Source organism: Cherax quadricarinatus, chromosome 15 (assembly GCF_038502225.1).
Source record: "Cherax quadricarinatus isolate ZL_2023a chromosome 15, ASM3850222v1, whole genome shotgun sequence".
Taxonomy (NCBI): Eukaryota; Metazoa; Arthropoda; class Malacostraca; order Decapoda; family Parastacidae; genus Cherax; species Cherax quadricarinatus.
Window position 1 is genome coordinate 37,465,827 of NC_091306.1, and position 19,653 is coordinate 37,485,479.

Here is a 19,653-nt window from a genome sequence, read left to right on the forward strand (position 1 = left end):
CACCCACAGCATCTTTCTTATCAGAGGCCAGTCACATGACACTATTCAATGTACACTACAACCATACCTTCTTCAGTGTCACACGACACCCTTTTCTTCTCAGTGTTCCACTACGGTCCTATAGCATATCTCAGTGTTACACTCCATTATACTTCCTTAAGTGTCACACTATGGTCCTAGCCCAGTTCAGTGTCACACTTCAACCTTTTCTTCATGTAGTGTCCCACTAAAACAGCATCCGATGACTCCGGCCCACAGTTGACCAGCGTAGGCGGTGAGTCTGCAGACATCACCTGTCCTGTAAATACTCTCCAAGGCTGGTAGAAGTACACCATAAGATGGTCTGGTGAGCACTGTCTACCGCCTTCAAGACCAGTTGACACACCGCAAGGTGGTCCGGTGCAGACTGCTTGCAGAACACCATGCTGCGAGCTCACTGAGTGCGGCCATCAAGTAATTGAGGCCATCAGACTCAGTGAGCTGCGGTGAGCGGTTCTTCTAAAATCAATAGAAGCCAGTAGAATACTCTACTGCCAGTAGATGTATACCATTAGGTGTTCTGGTAACTACTGCTTAGATGCGTACCGTGAGGTGTTCTGGTACTTACTGCTTCTAAGGCCAGTAGATGCATACCGTAAGGTGTTCTGGTAGTTACTGCTGCTAAGGCCGGCTCAGCAGTCCCCACATTGGATTTGATGACGTACCCAGTGGCACTGCCGGCCGGCAGGTTAACCATTTAACTGCTAGTTTGGCAGGGGGCAGCAACAATATGTATAAAGATACACAACATATCCCTCCAAACTGCCAATATCCCAAACCCCTCCTTTAAAGTGCAAGCATTGTACCTCCCATTTCCAGGATTCAAGTCCGGTTATATAAAATAATCGGTTTCCCTGAATCCCTTCACTAAATATTACCCTGCTCACACTCCAACAGCTCGTCAGGTCCCAAATACCATTTGTCTCCATTCGCTCCTATCTAACATGCTCACACACGCTTGCTGGAAGTCCAAGCCCCTCGCCCACAAAACCTCCTTTACCCCCTCCCTCCAACCCTTTTGAGGATGGCCCCTACCCCGCCTTCCTTCCCCTACAGATTTATACGCTATCCATGTCATTCTACTTTGATCCATTCTCTCTAAATGACCAAACCACTTCAACAACCCCTCTTCAGCCCTCTGACTAATACTTTTATTAACTCCACACCTTAGGCAGGACATCTCCGCTGCCTCCAACTGCCTCCTCGCTGCAGCATTTACAATCCAAGCTTCACACCCATATATGAGTGTTGGTACCACTATACTTTCATACATTCCCTTCTTTGCCTCCATAGATAACTTTTTTTGTCTCCACATATACCTCAATGCACCACTCACCTTTTTTCCTTCATCAATTCTATGGTTAACCTCATCCTTCATAAACCCATCTGCTGACAAGTCAGCTCCCAAATATCTGAAAACATTCACTTCTTCCATACTCCTTCTCTCCAATGTGATATCCAGTTTTTCTTTATGCTGCAGTCAGAACAATAACAAATTCCCTCTCCAGGCAGCATACTCCACCAATATTCAAAACTCTAAATTTACTCACTGTACGAAACATCCATACTTATTATTGTGCCAACTACATACATAGAACACTGAACTCAGATATAAACCCTCCCCTCAAACTTCTCCTTACCAACCTCAACAGGACACACAACCATAACACAAGGCACAGATCACTCTTTGATATTCCCCATGTCCATGTAAAAACTCAGTGCACATAAAAGGCCCAAAAATTTGGAATTCATTACCTGTGAACACAAAAGAAACACTGTTTATCAATTCAAGACTCTTCTTAAAAAACACTTACTCACCCAAAACTAAATAAATATTGAATAACTATATTTCATAAATGTATAACTCATAACCCTATCAAACTATGTTTTTAAATGTAATGCTACAAATTTGTACAACTATAATGCATCATAATTGAAATGTTCAAATTGCATTGTTTATAATACTCAATTATACTTCTTATTGTAAATTGTTTACTGTAATTTTTAACCACTGAATCTGTCATTGCTTAGTTAACCCTTTGGGGTCGGCAGGTCCTCTCAGAGATTTGTTCTCAGGGTCAGCCAAATTTCAAAAAAAAAAAAAATTATAATTTTCTTATGAAAAGATAGAGAATCTTTTCCCGATCATAATGACACCAAAAGTATGAAATTTGATGGAAAACTTACAGAATTATGCTCTCGCAAACTTAGCGGTCTCGACGATGTTTACGCATCGGCGATTTTGCCCACTTTGAGCCCTATTTTTGGCCAATTCCAGTATACTAGTCGACAAAAATCATAACTATTTCGCTAGAACTCCATTTTTTTTATCGAATGAGTACAAGAAACCACCCATTTACCGATTTCAACTATCCAATAAAGTGGTCAGAATTTAGCAATTTTGCCAATTTCACACAAATTTCAAAAGATGCTAATTTCCGATTAGGGTACAGAATAAACAAGAAAGACATTCCTGGCACTAAAATAACAAGTTCTCTGTTCGTTAGTCACATCCCCAGGCCCCTCTTATATTTCTTTGGCTTTCCACTTTGAATTTTTATTCTTACAAAAAAAAAAATAAGATTTACTGTTATGCAGACTACTGCATTAGTGTAGAAATGATATAAATAATATCAGTGCACTTGTGAAGGAATATTAGACTCACCAGTTGATGTGTATTGGACGCTTGGCATGATTTGTTTACTTTTGAACTTTGGTAAAAATCGAACATTTCTGCTACTTTGAGCTCAATTTCAAGGTACTTTTCATTGTAAAACCAGTCAAAATCATCTCAATTTCTGTAATATGTCTTCCATTCTATAAAATGAGACCAAGAAAACTAGAATACAATAAATACCATACGAAAATACAGTGCAAAGTCGCTGTTTTAATCCAAAAACACGGCCAGAGTTTTTTTTTTTCTAATTACGCACTGTGTGCTGCAGGATTTTTTTTATACTGTGCACACTGACCACATAAACCCATTCTTTCATATGTAGGCCTACCAGCTTTCTCTCACTAGATTTGAGGGCGCTAGAATTTAGGTGTACTAGTATGTCAAAAACCCTGGGTCGTAAGCCATACTAGTACTATGTCCGAAACCCCCAAAGGGTTAATCCTTAGTTCATTTTAAGCCTGCCCATAATGCTCTGCAGACAAGGGGCTTTTGGCATGTACACCCAACTGCTATAATTCCTTGTACAACTATGTATCATGTCCAAATAAATAATTATTATTATAATTATTATGCTGTATAGCCCTTGTGGCTTAGCGCTTCTTTTTGATTATAATAATAATATAATTATTATTATTATTATTATTATTATTATTGTTATTACTTATCTAAATCATTTGATACCCTCATCACCTTACTCCCTGATAACATTGAGTATACATAGTGTATAGTGTATACTACAGTGGCTCCCTAGTATATTGATGATAAAGGCTAAAGTGTCATTTGAAAACAGGTGAATTTGTAAATGAAGTGATAAGCCTATAGAGGCAGGTGCCAGAAGTCGCCAGAAACTTACCACAGGTCAGCTGTTTTTAATAATCTTCCTGGCTTGCTAGTGTACTCGCATATAATCTAGTGATACCAGTGAATAGCAGAATACAGTGTTGTAGTAGCAACTAACCAGTATTATAATGGTACTTAGTGGAGTGGAGTGACTTTCATTAGTTTCTTTTTCTTGAAATACGAGACGTTACTGTGAATTTCATATAACCTGTAGTTACCAGCGGTCGCAATATACACAACGAGAAGCAATTATTACTACAGAAAAAGCGTCCTTCCTCCAAAATTTGCACCAGTCAACTATAGTGATAATACAGTGGACCCCCGCATAACGGACGCCTTGCATAGCGGACAATCCGCATAGCGGACGCTTTGTTCGCTAAAATTTTGCCCCGCATAGCGCCCAAAAACCCGCTCAGCGGCCTTCGTCCGAGACGCGTCCAATGTGCGGCCTGAGCCAGCCTCATATGTTCCGCCGGTGGCATTGTTTACCAGCCAGCCTCCGCGGTAACATTCAAGCATACAATCGGAATATTTCGTATTATTACAGTGTTTTCAGTGCTGTTTCTGGAAAATAAGTGACCATGGGCCCCAAGAAAGCTTCTAGTTCCAACCCTACAGCAATAAGGGTTAGAATTCCTATAGAAATGAAGAAAGAGATCATTGATAAGTATGAAAGTGGAGTGCGTATCACCGACCTGGTCAGGTTGTACAAGAAACCCAAATCAACCATCTCTTCTATTGTGGGCAAGAAAACGGCAATCAAGGAAGCTGTTCTTGCCAAAGGTTTAACTGTGTTTTCGAAACAAAGATCGCAAGTGATGGAAGATGTTGAGAGACTCTTATTGGTGTGGATAAATGAAAAACAGCTAGCAGGAGATAGCGTCTCTCAAGCGATCATATGTGAAAAGGCTAGGAAGTTGCATGAGGATTTAATTAAAAAAAGGCCTGCAACTAGTGATGATGTGAGTGAATTTAAGGCCAGCAAAGGTTGGTTTGAGAGAGTTAAGAAGCGTAGTGGCATACATAGTGTGATACGGCATTGTGAGGCTGCCAGTTTGGACCACAAAGCGGCTGAAAAATATGTGCAGGAATTCAAGGAGTACATAGAAACTGAAGGACTGAAACCTGAACAAGTGTTTAATTGTGATGAAACAGGCCTGTTCTGGAAGAAAATGGCAAGCAGGACCTACATTACTCAGGAGGAAAAGGCACTCCCAGGACATAAGCCTATGAAAGACAGGCTTACTTTGTTGATGTGTGCCAATGCTAGTGGTGATTGCAAAGTTAAGCCTTTATTAGTGTATCACTCTGAAACTCCCAGAGCGTTCAGGCAAAAGAATGTCCTCAAGGATAATTTGTGTGTGCTGTGGAGGGCAAACAGTAAGGCATGGGTCACTAGGGAATTTTTCTATAACTGGTTACACCATGCATTTGCCCCCAATGTGAAAGATTACCTAACTGAAAAGAAATTAGAACTTATGTGCCTCCTGGTGTTAGACAATGCCCCTGGTCATCCTACAGACGTGGCAGAGCGACTTTATGGGGACATGAGCTTCATTAAGGTGAAGTTTTTGCCTCCTAATACCACTCCTCTCCTGCAGCCCATGGACCAGCAGGTCATTTCCAACTTCAAGAAACTGTACACAAAAGCTCTGTTTCAAAAGTGCTTTGAAGTGACCACAGACACTCGATTGACTCCAAAAGAGTTTTGGAAGGATCACTTTAATATCCTCAATTGTGTAAACCTTATAGGTAAGGCTTGGGAGGGAGTGACTAAGAGAACCTTGAACTCTGCTTGGAAGAAACTGTGGCCAGAATGTGTAGACAAAAGGGATTTTGAAGGGTTTGAGGCTAACCCTGAGAGGAGTATACCAGTTGAGGAATCAATTGTGGCATTGGGGAAGTCCTTGGGGTTGGAGGTTAGTGGGGATGATGTGGAAGAGTTGGTGGAGGAGGACAATGAAGAACTAACCACTGATGAGCTGATAGATCAACTTTAAGAGCAAGAGGCCAGACCTGGGGAAACTGGTTCAAAGGAGGGGAGAGAGAAATTGAAGGAATTGCCTACTTCAAAGATTAAGGAAATGTGTGCAAAATGGCTTGAAGTGCAAACCTTTTTTGATGAAAATCACCCTCACACAGCTATTGCAAGCCGTGCTGGTGACTGTTACAATGACAATGTTGTGAACCACTTTAGACAAATCATAAAGGAACGAGAGGTACAGGCCACTATGGACAGATATGTTGTGCGAAAGAAGTCCAGTGACTCTGAAGCTGGTCCTAGTGGCATTAAAAGAAGAAGGGAAGTAACCCCAGAAAAGGACTTGCCTCCTCAAGTCTTAATGGAAGGGGATTCCCCTTCTAAACACTAACACTCTCTCTCCCCTCCTCCCATCCCATCAATCATCACCAGATCTTCAATAAAAGTAAGTGTCATGTAATTGTGCATGCCTTTTTCAGTTTGTGTGTACTAAAATTAAAATTTTTTTGTGGTAAAAAAATTTTTTTTTCATACTTTTGGGTGTCTTGCACGGATTAATTTTATTTCCATTATTTCTTATGGGGAAAATTCATTCACATAGCGAACATTTCGCATAACAGCCAGCCCTCTTGCACGGATTAAGGTCGCTATGCGGGGGTCCACTGTATAGCATTTATTGTGGTGGAGACGGAAAAAAAAAAAAGTAGAAAAGCCAGATACAGCGATTGATAAACAAGGAGGTCGACCGTTCGTCATTGTAGGAGCTGCCAGATATCACCGGCTCTTCAACACGCAAGTTATACTTTTGTATCAGTCAAATCACATATTACTCGGGTAGATAATTTCCAGTAGATCCTTCATGTGTTAGCTCAAATCACCGACCAGTATGTTTTAAATAAGTGACCCACTGATCAGAGCAGATCGACTGGTCCGAACCCTTGACTGGTCCGAACCCTTGACTGGTCCGAACCCGGGACTGGTTTCAAACAGTTTCGTTGGACAATAAAGCAGACTGTAAACGGATGGGGTTGTAGGCGCCCTTATAAACACAAACATTAAAAATCAGGAACGTGACGGTAAGCTGTCCAATATACAAAAAGAGTTAGAAACAGAAATACAAATAGCTAGAGCTTCATTTAAGGTTATTAATATAATATTCAAGAGGTTGCTAGTAAAATTGCAGTAAATCAACCATTCAAATCATTATGAAGCTGTGTGTAGTCTGTGGTCAGTCAAACAAACGGGCTTCCACATGGATAAATTGTCATTTTTGTGGAAATTGGTGTCATGCCCCTTGTACAGATATCCCAGAACTAGCTACAAGCAGTATTAAAACAGAGAAGTGTTTCTGGGTATGCCCAAATGAGGAAAATCTGTGGACTAAAATCACAAGGGTATTAAAAGAGGACAACACAACATCAAAGCTGCTTTCATAGAAAACCTGGAAGCTTTCTACAACAGATGGGAACATAAAAAGTCTGGGCTGAATGGTACTGCCCTTGATACTGGCCATGTAGTCACAAACTGTAAGGCTGGAGGTGATGTCCTGGGAGACAGTAATAGTAAAGCTGGAGGTGCTGTCCTGGGAGACAGTAATGGTGAAGCTGGAGGTGCTGTCCTGGGAGACAGAAATGGTGAAGCTGGAGATACTGTCCTGGGAGACAGTAATGGTGAAGCTGGAGATTTTGTCCAGGTAGTCGGGAATTATACGCAGGAAGGAATACATATAAATGACCTCATAGGGGACAGGAGCCATAGTAGGGAAACAAGTGTAGTCAAAGATAAGATAAAACCAATATTGCAAACTAGAAATACCACAGGAAATAGCAAACAAGAGGACTCCAATAGCAATAGTGAGGATAAATTACCAAAAACAACTGGTGGGAGCTCCATTGTTGGTGCTAGGGAGGATAGAAGTAAGACAGGGAAACATGCACCAACAGGGAATACAGTCACAGAAACCCAAGGCAAGCGGAAACCAAGCCTGTGCACATACTATGCACTTGGTATCTGCTGGCATGGGAAATCTGGAAAAACAGATGGGACATGCAACTATGACCACCCTAGAAAATGCCATGCCCATATGACAACAGGAAAATGCAAACTCCCTTCCTGTAAGCTTTTTCACCCTGAAATGTGTACCTCTTCAGTACAGGAAAGACTGTGCTATAACTTAAATTGCCAGGCATACCATCTAAAGGGGACAAAAAGATACAAAACATCCAGGCCATGGGAAAACCTGGGTAGCCACAGCCACTCAAGAGGGAGAGGTTTTTTAGTGCCAGGAAGGAAAAAAACTGGCAGGAAATGGCAGAAATCGTACACCAAATCCAGTCATTCCTGGAGTGGAACCACAGTCGATGGCCTCCACTCCAAACCAACAGATACAGATACTAATGCCAGAAAAAAAATCCCCCCCCAGTACCAACAATACCACCAGTCCGATAACATTCTTCTTTGCAAATATACAGGGTCTAAAGCCAGCAACAAACAACAAAATACCTTTCATCCGTGGACTGCTTGCAGAGGCAAAGGCAATGTTCGCGGCTTTCACTGAGACCCACATAAAGGATCACTTGGACAACGAAATATGGATCCCAGGTTACAACCTATACAGATGTGACAGAGTGAACAGGCAAAAGGGGGGGGTTGGCCTGTACATTGCAGAGTCACTTGTTTGCACAGAACTGCTTAATGCCTCAAATGACGTAGTGGAAGTTTTAGCAGTAAAGGTCGAGAACCAAAACCTAGTCATTGTGGTAGTCTACAAGCCTCCGGATGCAACATCCCAGCAATTCCAGGAACAGCTGTTAAAAATTGACCACTGTCTGGAAAATCTTCCAGCTCCTGCACCCAACATCTTGCTCCTGGGGGATTTCAACTTAAGGCACCTAAAATGGAGGAATATAGCAAATAATATTGTTGCAGTAATAACACCAGGAGGCAGCTCTGATGAAAACTCACACTCACACGAGCTTTTAAATCTCTGCACAAAATTCAATTTAAACCAGCAAATAATAGAGCCTACTAGACTGGAGAATACACTAGACCTCATCTTCACTAACAATGATGATCTGATAAGAAATGTCACCATATCAAAAACAATATACTCAGATCACAACATAATTGAGGTTCAGACATGTATGCGTGGAGCCCCAGACCGACAAAATGAGACTAGTCACGAGGGAGCATTCACCAAATTCAACTTCAATAACAAAAACATAAAGTGGGACCAAGTAAACCAAGTCCTAACCGATATAAGCTGGGAAGATATACTAAGCAACACAGACCCAAACTTATGCCTAGAACAGATTAACTCGGTGGCACTCGATGTATGCACAAGGCTTATTCCTCTAAGAAAAAGGAGGAGTAGATGTAAAATAGAAAGAGAAAGGCGCTCCCTTTACAGGCGACGGAAAAGAATAACAGAGCGGCTAAAAGAGGTCAATATATCTGAAATGCGCAGGGAGACACTGGTCAGAGAAATAGCAAGCATCGAACTTAAGCTAAAAGAATCCTTTAGGAGTCAGGAATCGCGGGAAGAACTAAAAGCTATAAATGAAATCAAAAGAAACCCAAAGTATTTCTTCTCCTATGCCAAATCAAAATCGAGAACAACGTCCAGTATTGGGCCCCTACTTAAACAAGATGGGTCCTACACAGATGACAGCAAGGAAATGAGTGAGCTACTCAAGTCCCAATATGACTCAGTTTTTAGCAAGCCGCTAACCAGACTGAGAGTCAAAGATCAAAATGAATTTTTTATGAGAGAGCCACAAAATTTGATTAACACAAGCCTATCCGATGTTATCCTGACGCCAAATGACTTCGAACAGGCGATAAATGACATGCCCATGCACTCTGCCCCAGGGCCAGACTCATGGAACTCTGTGTTCATCAAGAACTGCAAGAAGCCCCTATCACGAGCCTTTTCCATCCTATGGAGAGGGAGCATGGACACGGGGGTCGTCCCTCAGTTACTAAAAACAACAGACATAGCCCCACTCCACAAAGGGGGCAGTAAAGCAACAGCAAAGAACTACAGACCAATAGCACTAACATCCCATATCATAAAAATCTTTGAAAGGGTCCTAAGAAGCAAGATCACCACCCATCTAGAAACCCATCAGTTACACAACCCAGGGCAACATGGGTTTAGAACAGGTCGCTCCTGTCTGTCTCAACTACTGGATCACTACGACAAGGTCCTAAATGCACTAGAAGACAAAAAGAATGCAGATGTAATATATACAGACTTTGCAAAAGCCTTTGACAAGTGTGACCATGGCGTAATAGCGCACAAAATGCGCGCTAAAGGAATAACAGGAAAAGTCGGTCGATGGATCTATAATTTCCTCACTAACAGAACACAGAGAGTAGTCGTCAACAGAGTAAAGTCCGAGGCAGCTACGGTGAAAAGCTCTGTTCCACAAGGCACAGTACTAGCTCCCATCTTGTTCCTCATCCTCATATCCGACATAGACAAGGATGTCAGCCACAGCACCATGTCTTCCTTTGCGGATGACACCCGAATCTGCATGACAGTGTCTTCCATTGCAGACACTGCAAGGCTCCAGGCGGACATCAACCAAATCTTTCTGTGGGCTGCAGAAAACAATATGAAGTTCAACGATGAGAAATTTCAATTACTCAGATATGGTAAACATGAGGAAATTAAATCTTCATCAGAGTACAAAACAAATTCTGGCCACAAAATTGAGCGAAACACCAACGTCAAAGACCTGGGAGTGATTATGTCGGAGGATCTCACCTTCAAGGACCATAACATTGTATCAATCGCATCTGCTAGAAAAATGACAGGATGGATAATGAGAACCTTCAAAACTAGGGAGGCCAAGCCCATGATGACACTCTTCAGGTCACTTGTTCTATCTAGGCTGGAATATTGCTGCACTCTAACAGCACCTTTCAAGGCAGGTGAAATTGCCGACCTAGAAAATGTACAGAGAACTTTCACGGCGCGCATAACGGAGATAAAACACCTCAATTACTGGGAGCGCTTGAGGTTTCTAAACCTGTATTCCCTGGAACGCAGGAGGGAGAGATACATGATTATATACACCTGGAAAATCCTAGAGGGACTAGTACCAAACTTGCACACGAAAATCACTCACTACGAAAGCAAAAGACTTGGCAGACGATGCACCATCCCCCCAATGAAAAGCAGGGGTGTCACTAGCACGTTAAGAGACCATACAATAAGTGTCAGGGGCCCGAGACTGTTCAACTGCCTCCCAGCACACATAAGGGGGATTACCAACAGACCCCTGGCAGTCTTCAAGCTGGCACTGGACAAGCACCTAAAGTCAGTTCCTGATCAGCCGGGCTGTGGCTCGTACGTTGGTTTGCGTGCAGCTAGCAGCAACAGCCTGGTTGATCAGGCGCTGATCCACCAGGAGGCCTGGTCACAGACCGGGCCGCGGGGGCGTTGACCCCCGAAACTCTCTCCAGGTAAACTCCAGGTCTCCAGGTATCTATGTTCACTTTCAACTTTTTACCCTTACACACCCTCCCAAACTTGTCCACTAACCTTTGCAACTTTTCTTTAGAATCTCCCATAAGCACAGTATCATCAGCAAAAAGTAACGGTGTCAACTCCTATTTTGTATTTGATTCCTTATAATTTAATCCCACTCCTCTCTCCAACACCCTAGCATTTACTTCTTTTACAACCCAATCTATAAATATATTAAACAACCATGGTGACATTACACATCCCTAAGACTTACTTTTACCGGGAAGTAGCCTCCCCCTCTCCTACACACCCTAACCTGAGCCTTAATATCCTCATAAAAACTCTTTACAGCATTTATTAACTTACTACCTATTCCATATACTTGCAACATCTGCCATCAACATCTCTATCATATGCCTTTTCTAAATCCATAAATGCAATGAAAACTTCACTACCTTTATCTAAATACTGTTCACATATATGCTTCAATGTAAACACTTGATCTACACATCCCCTACTCACTCTAAAGCCTCCTTGCTCATCCGCAATCCTACTCTCTGTCTTACCTCTAATTCTTTCAATAATAACCCTACCGTACACTTTTCCTGGTATACTCAGTAAACTTATTCCTCTGTAATTTTTACAATCTCTTTTGTCCCCCTTCCCTTTATATAAAGGAACTATACATGCTCTCTGCCAATCCCTAGGTACCTTCCCCTCTTTCATACATTTATTAAACAAAAAAAACCAACCACTCCAACACTATATCCCCCCCTGCTTTTAACATTTCTGTCATGATCCTGTCAGTTCCAGCTGCTTTACCCCCTTTCATTCTACGTAATGCCTCACGCACCTCCCCCACACTCACATCCTGCTCTTCTTCACTCTTAAAAGATGTTATACCTCCCTGGCCAGTGCATGAAATTACCGCCTCCCTTTCTTCATCGACATTTAAAAGTTCCTCAAAATATTCATGCCATCTACCCAATATCTCCAGCTCTCCATCTGCTAATTCCCTTACTGTGTTTTTAACTGACAAATCCATTCATTCCCTAGGCTTTCTTGTTTATCTCACTCCAAAATTTTTTTCTTATTTTTATCAAAATTTCTTGAAAGTACATCTCCCACTCTATCATCTGCTCACCTTTTGCACTCTCTCACCACTCTCTTCACCTTTCTTTTACTCTCCATATACTCTGCTCTTCTTATAACACTTCTGCTTTGTAAAAACCTCTCATAAGCTACCTTTTTCTCTTTTGTCACACCCATTACTTCATCAGTCTCCAATCACTCCTCTTCCCTCCTGCACCCACCCTCCTACAACCACAAACTTCTGCCCTACATTCTCATACTGAATTTTTAACCCTTAAACGGTCCAAACGTATATATATGTTCTTACGCGTAGCACCCCAAACGTATATACATGTATACGTTTTATTTTTCCTGCCTTCAAATTTGGCACGATTGGCCTGAGATGCCTTGTCAGCATAGAATGGGTCCTAACACTCAGTGTGCAGGGTATTAAAAAAATCTGGGACCACTTAGTACCTTGTGGGAGCGCCAGTTAAATTGAGCACCCTATAGCAAACAGTGCGGCAAACACCAAGGATTCACTGATGTAATGTCATATTAACACTCCTCTTTTAAGAGGAAAGTGATGGTAACCCCAAGTTTAGGGTCTGTCTATCTCTGTCTGTCTCTGTATCTCTTTCAATCTGTCTCTCTTTCTATCCGTCTGTCTGTCTCTGTCTCACAAGTAGACATAAATACAAGTATACATAGTGTAAATTACCCAGGATAACCCAAAAAATCCAGACAAAGCGCTATACTCTGCTTGAAGATGTGAGTAAACGTGATGATGACGCAGTCTTGTGGCTCTCTCTCAGACAGAGAGCTAGATGGATAGACAGATAGACAGGGAGCATGACAGACAGATAGACAGACATGTTTGTGTACCAGCAAAAACAAAGTGAGGGCGATGCTCATCAAATATCATCTTATCATGTCACTGTCAGGGGTGGACTTTGTTTTTCATGTTTCAAGAGAACTTATTATTTCTTCTTCTTCTTCTTCTTCTTCTTCTTCTTCTTCTTCTTCTTCTTCTTCCCTTTCTTCCCTTTCTTCCCTCCTCCTCCTCCCTCTTCCTCCTCCCTCGTCCTCCCTCATCCTCCTCCCTCGTCCTCCTCCCTCCTCCTCCTCCCTCCTCCTCCTCCCTCCTCCTCCTCCCTCCTCCTCCTCCCTCCTCCTCCTCCCTCCTCCTCCTCCTCCTCCTCCCTCCTCCTCCTCCCTCCTCCTCCTCCCTCCTCCTCCTCCTCCTCCCTCCTCCTCCTCCGTCCTCCTCCTCCTCCTCCCTCCTCCTCCCTCCTCCTCCTCCTCCTCCTCCTTCTTCCTCTTCCTTCCTCCTTCTCCTCCTCCCTCCTCCTTCCTCCTCCTCCTTCTCCCTCCTTCTCCTCCTCTTTCCTTCTCCTCCTCCCTCCTCCTCCTCCCTCCTCCTCTTCCTCCTCCTCCTCCTCCCCTCCTCCTCTCCTCCCTCCTCCTCCTCCTCCTCCCTCCTCCCTCCTCCTCCTCCTCCCCCCTCCTCCTCCTCCCTCCTTCTCCTCCTCCCTCCTCCTCCACCCTCCTCCCTCCTCCTCCTCCCTCCTCCTCCCTCCTCCTCCTCTTCCTCCTCCTCCTCCTCCTCCTCCCTCCTCCTCCTCCTCCTCCTCCTCCTCCCTCCTCCTCCCTCCTCCCTTCTCCCTTCTCCTCCTCCTCCCTCCTCTTCCTCCCTTCTCCTCCTCCCTCCTCCTCCTCCCTCCTCCTCCTCCCTTCTCCTCCCTCCTCCTCCCTCCTCCTCCCTCCTCCTCCCTCCTCCTCCTCCCTCCTCCTTCTCCTCCTCCCTCCTCCTCCTCCTCCTCCTTCTCCTCCCTCCTCCTTCTCCTCCCTCCTCCCTCCTCCTTCTCCTCCTCCCTCCTCCCTCCTCCTCCCCCCTCCTCCTCCCCCCTCCTCCTCCTCCCTCCTCCTCCTCCTCCCTCCTCCTCCTCCTTCCTCCCTCCTCCTCCTCCCTCCTCCTCCTTCCTCCTCCTCCTCCTCCTACCTCCTCCTCCCTCCTCCTCCTCCCTCCTCCTCCTCCTCCTCCTCCTCCCTCCTCCCTCCTCCTCCTCCCTCCTCACTCCTCCCTCCTCCTCCTCCTTCCTCCTCCTCCTCCCTCCTCCTCTCCTCCTCCTCCTCCTCCTCCTCCCTCCTCCTCCTCCCTCCTCCTCTCTCCTCCTCCTCTCTCCTCCTCCCTCCTTCTCCTCCCTCCTCCTCCCTCCTCCTCCTCCCTCCTCCTCCCTCCTCCTCCTCCCTCCTCCTCCCTCCTCCTCCTCCTCCTCCTCTTTCCTCCTCCTCCTCCTTCCTTTCTTCTTCCTCTCTTCCTCCTCCCTCCTCCTCCTCCCTCCTCCTCCTCCTCCCTCCTCCTCCTCCTCCTCCTCTCCTCCTCCTCCCTCGTCCTCCTCCTCCCTCCTCCTCCTCCCTCCTCCTCCTCCCTCCTCCTCCATCCTCCTACTCCCTCCACCTCCTCTCCTCCTCCTCCTCCCTCCTCATCCTCCCTCCTCCTCCTCCCTCCTCCCTCCTCCTCCCTCCTCCTCCTCCCTCCTCCCTCCTCCCTCCTCCTCCCTCCTCCTCCTCCCTCCTCCTCCTCCCTCACTCCTCCTGCTCCTCCTCCTCCTCCTCCCTCCTCCTCCTCCCTCTTCCTCCTCCCTCATCCTCCTACCTCCTCCTCCTCTTTCCTCCTTCTCCCTCCTCCTCCCTCCTCCTCCTCCTCCTCCCTCCTCCTCCTCCTCCTCCCTCCTCCTCCTCCTCCTCCTCCTCCTCCTCCTCTCTCCTCCTCCCTCCTTCTCCTCCCCTCCTCCTCCTCCTCTCCTCCTCCCTCCTCTCCTCCCTCCTCCTCCTCCTTCCTGCTCCTCCTTCCTCCTCCTTCCTCCTCCTCCCTCCTCCTCCCTCCTCCTCCTCCCTCCTCCTCCTTCCTCCTCCTCCTTCCTCCTCCTCCTCCCTCCTCCTCCTCCTCCTCCTCCTCCTCCTCCCTCCTCCCTCCTCCTCCTCCCTCCTCCTCCTCCCTCCTGTTCCTCCCTCCTCCTCCTCCTCCCTCCTCCTCCTCCCCCTCCTCCTCCTCCCCCTCCTCCCTCCTCCTCCTCCCTCCTCCTCCTTCCTCCTCCTCCTCCCCCTCCTCCTCCTCCCCCTCCTCCTCCCCCTCCTCCTCCTCCCCCTCCTCCTCCTCCCTCCTCCTCCTCCCTCCTCCTTCTCCCTCCTCCTCCTCCTTCCCCCTCCTCCCCCTCCTTCCCCCTCCTCCTCCTCCCTCCTCCTCCTCCCTTCTCCTCCCCTCCTTTTTCCTCCCTTTTCCTCCCTCCTCCTCCTCGTCCTCCTCCTCCTCCTCCTCAACAACAACATCGCTGGGACATATAAGTACTTCGTATATATTCCAAGACAATAGTAAATGACCAAGGCAGGTGTAAATGTCCACCTGTCAGTGTGTTTGTGACAATGTGAGTACAATTTCAGTACATAATATTAGTGTCAGAACAAAGATTGGTTATGAAATGACAAGAACTACTATAAATTGTAATTATCAGAACATAAAAATTATATAAAATAATATGAAAAATAGAAAAAAAGGTATATTGGCAACATTTCTGCAAGTGGCAGGACTCCATGTTGCTGCCACATGAGCATCCAGTGCCAACTTCTCCACCTCATACCTCAGTAAGTACTGACCCAAATTTTTTTTTATTCTAAAGCATGTCAAAAAATGTGTTTTTTTTTTTCTATAATTTTTTTTTTTTTTTTTTTCAAAATATTCAGGGCACTGCACAAGTGAACGTATATATACGTTTTGACCGTTTAAGGGTTAAAACTATTCCAACGCTCTTCAACCTCCCCCACTATTCCTACTTGCACCAGCCCACCTTACTGCCAATAGTTGCTTATATCTCACCCTAACTTCCTCCTCCCTTAGTTTATACACTTTCACCTCTCTCTTACTTGTTGCCATTTTCCTTTTATCCCATCTACCTCACAATGTCGGTATTTAAAAAAAAAAAATTCTTCTGAAATTGTAATAAATCTTCATGAATGTAATGGTACCAAAAATAGAAAATTTGATTGAAAACTTAAGGAATTATGGAGATGCAAACAAAGCTAGTGGTCTAGGTTCAGTTTACACATTGGCTCTTTTACCCCCTTTGATTACTGTCTTAAGCCAATTCCATTGCTTAGTTCAACCAGTTTCTTAGCTGTTTCTTTAGTGTGCCTTCTGATCTATCAATTGAGTGCGAGAAACTGCTCATTCAACTGTCAAAATTACTGTATAAAATGCACAGAAGTTGGTAATTTGGTCAATTTTACAGACACAAAAATTCCAGTTTAACCCTTTGACTGTCGCAGGCCCCTTTCTGAAACTGTCATTCTATGTCGATAAATTTTTGAAAAAAAAAAATTATGTTTTCTTATGAAATGATAGAGAATCTTTTCCCGATGGTAATGACACCAAAAGTTCGAAATTTGGTCGAAAACTCACGGAATTACGCTCCCGCAAATTTAGCGGTCTTAGCGACTTATGCGTATCGGCGATTTCGCCGACTTTGAGCCCTGTTTTCAGCCAATTCCGTTGTTCCAGTTGACCAAACTCATAGCTATTTCTTTAGAACTCCATTTTATCTATCAGCTGAGTACTACAAGAAACCGCCCATTTATCAATTTGAACTACCCAATTTAGTGGTCAGAAATTGGCAATTTGGTCAATTTCATGCAAATTAAAAAAGATGCCAATTTCAAAATAGGGTCCAGAATAAGCAAGGTAGACATTCTTGGCACTAAAATAACATATCCTCTGTTCATTAGTCACATCTCTAGGCCCCTCTTATATTATTATTGCTTTCTATTTTGATTTTTTATTTATACAAAAAATACAACATTTACTGTTATGCAGACTACTGCATTATTGTAAAAATAGTATAAATAATATCAGTGCACTAGTGAAAGAATATTAGACTCCCCAGTTGACGTGTATTGGACGTGTGGTGTGATTTGTTTACGCCTGAACATTGGTAAAAATCGAACATTTCCGCTACTTTGAGCTCAGTTTCAAGGTCGTTTTCATCATCAAAGTAATGAAAATCATCTCTATTTCTGTAATATGTTTTCCATTTTATCACCTAAGACCATGAAAACGCGAATACAACGATAAATACTGTACGAAAATACACCTCAAAGTTGGCGTTTTAATCCAAAAAAACGACCAGAGTTTTTTTTTTTTCTCATTACACACTGTGTGCTGCAGGATTTTTTTTATGTGGTGCACACTGACCACACAGACCCATTCTCTCACATGTAGGCCTACCAGCTTTCTCCCGCTTGATTTGAAGCCGCTAGAATTATTGAGTATATATACGTCAGAAACAGTGGCGCGTAAGACGTATTTATACGGCGTAAACAGTCAAAGAGTTAAAAACAGATTCCAAAATAAACACTGTGCTAAAGCAACATTTACTCCATTTATTAATCACATCATCAAGTCTCTCTAATATTGCACTTGCTCCCCATTTTGAATTCATCACACTAAACATTGAAAATTTACCCCATTTTTTGGATAATAACTTATAACCCGGAATAATTGGTCATAGTTAAGGGCATCCCAGCCATTGAATCAGACCAAGTAAAAACCTACAAGACTGACTGGGGGTTTATATACTCTACATGTGGCTGATGTGACTGGCTCTGCGGCTGATGTGACTGGCTCTGCGGCTGATGTGACTGGCTCTGTGGCTGATTCACTTGAACTTTGCATAGGAGTTACAGTATATTAATACAGTTTTAGATACATAAATTAAAGTGACATGAATAAAAACATATTATTTTTCATGTACAGGTTATTATCAAGAGACAGCACAACATGATTCGTATTGCAGGAATTGTTCAACGGAAGATAGCTGCCCGCAAGATGTACTTCCTTATAGGTTATTGTGAGGAGTTGCTTTCATACTGGCTTAAGTGCCCTGTTAAGTTAGAACTACAAACTGTACCTGATAAAAAAGATGTGGTATATAAATACATATAATATGCATCTGTAATCTTTCATATATCTTCACAATAGTGTGTGTATATAAAGACAAATAAATAAATAGGATTAATTGTCAGCATTTTATTTACCTGTTAACTGAATTAATGTAGTACAGTATTTGATTTTTATGTGTGAGCATGTTAGATAGGAGTGAGTGGAGACAAATGGTTTTTGGGACTTGACAAGCTGTTGGAGTGTGAACAGGGTAATATTTTGTGAGGGGATTCAAGGAAACTGGTTAGCCAGTCTTGAGTCCTCGAGGTGGGAAGTACAATGCCTGCACTCTAAAGGAGGGGTCTGGGATATTGCTGTTTAGAGTGCCATCTAAACTCATATCTGCACGCCTCTGGCAAGACAGCGATAGTGTGAATGACGGTGAATGTTTCTTTTTCCAATCACCATGCCTTGGTGGGAGACGACCAGTGTGTTAAAAAAAAAAAATTATACTTTTGACAGTGTAGATGAATGGTTCAGAGAACCGACAAGTTGATAAATTAGACACATGTGCCACACTTGGGTATCTTTATTGAGGAAACGTTTTGCCACATAGTGGCTTCATAAGTCCATACAAAGGAGAGCGTTGAAGAACAGGAGGAGTTTGAGGTAATCAGTCCCTCAGCCTGGAGTCAATGTGGTCAGTCCATCAATCTTGAAATGAATCAGATTGATTGATGGACTGGCCACATCGACTCCAGGCTGAGGGACTGATTATCTCAAGCTCCACCTGTTCTTCAACACTCCTTTGTATGGACTGATGAAGCCACTGTGTTGTGAAGCGTTTTCTCAATAAAGATACCCAAGTGTGGCACATGTGTCTAATTTATCAACTTTTGACTATACAATAAACCCTTGATGTTGTGGATTAACTGGAAAAAAGCTGATGGCTAGTAGTGATAATTATGGTGGATGGAGATGACATTGTTTTGCAGTGACTAAAAATAATGAACAATCCTGTATTCAATGGACTTTGTCCATTGTTAATGTATTTCAATTGACCCAGCGGATTTTGTCCTGTTTTCCAGTGTTTGTTAAACTGAAGTCCATTAAATCGAGGGTTGTTTAATTATACAGTATATGTATTAGTTTATTATTGTTATAAGGCTTAGGATTCTTTTACCTCTTCATACAAGCAAAAATTAAATAAAGCTAATGGATAGGGCATGAAACAATAGGAGATGTGATGCTGTGGACCAAGCTAATAAACTCTTTAAATGTTCATGCCAAAGAACAAATATTAAATCCCCAGTTTTAGGCTTGACCAGAAAGGTCTTAGTAAAGTAAAGTAAAGTTTAATTCTTTGTAAAGGTTACAATGTGTGATTACAATTTTGCTTTGCCAAGTACAAAGATAGCCACTATCATGCCCAGGCATTTTGGGCAAACTAATTAACCCTTTCAGGGTTTCGGCCGTACTAGTACGGCTTGCGTGCCAGGGTCCTTGACGTACTAGTACTCATAAATTCTAGCGCCTTCAAATCTAGTGAGAGAAAGTTGGTAGGTCTACATATGAAAGAATGGGTCTATGTGGTCAGTGTGCGCAGTGTAAAAAAAATCCTGCAGCACACAATG

General features: G+C 43.6%; 1 protein-coding gene across 1 annotated transcript in view; it reads left to right on the plus strand.

Annotated features, from left to right (window-relative positions):
• mRpS24 (mitochondrial ribosomal protein S24) overlaps positions 1 to 18,157 on the plus strand; it is a gene marked incomplete at its 5' end in the record, with an annotated part of 80,093 nt that extends 61,936 nt beyond the window's left edge. Inside the window, 1 exon segment of the mRNA XM_070085292.1 lies at positions 17,894 to 18,157. Coding sequence (XP_069941393.1) covers positions 17,894 to 18,082 — 189 coding nt within the window.
• Between the last annotated feature and the right edge of the window lie 1,496 nt (positions 18,158 to 19,653).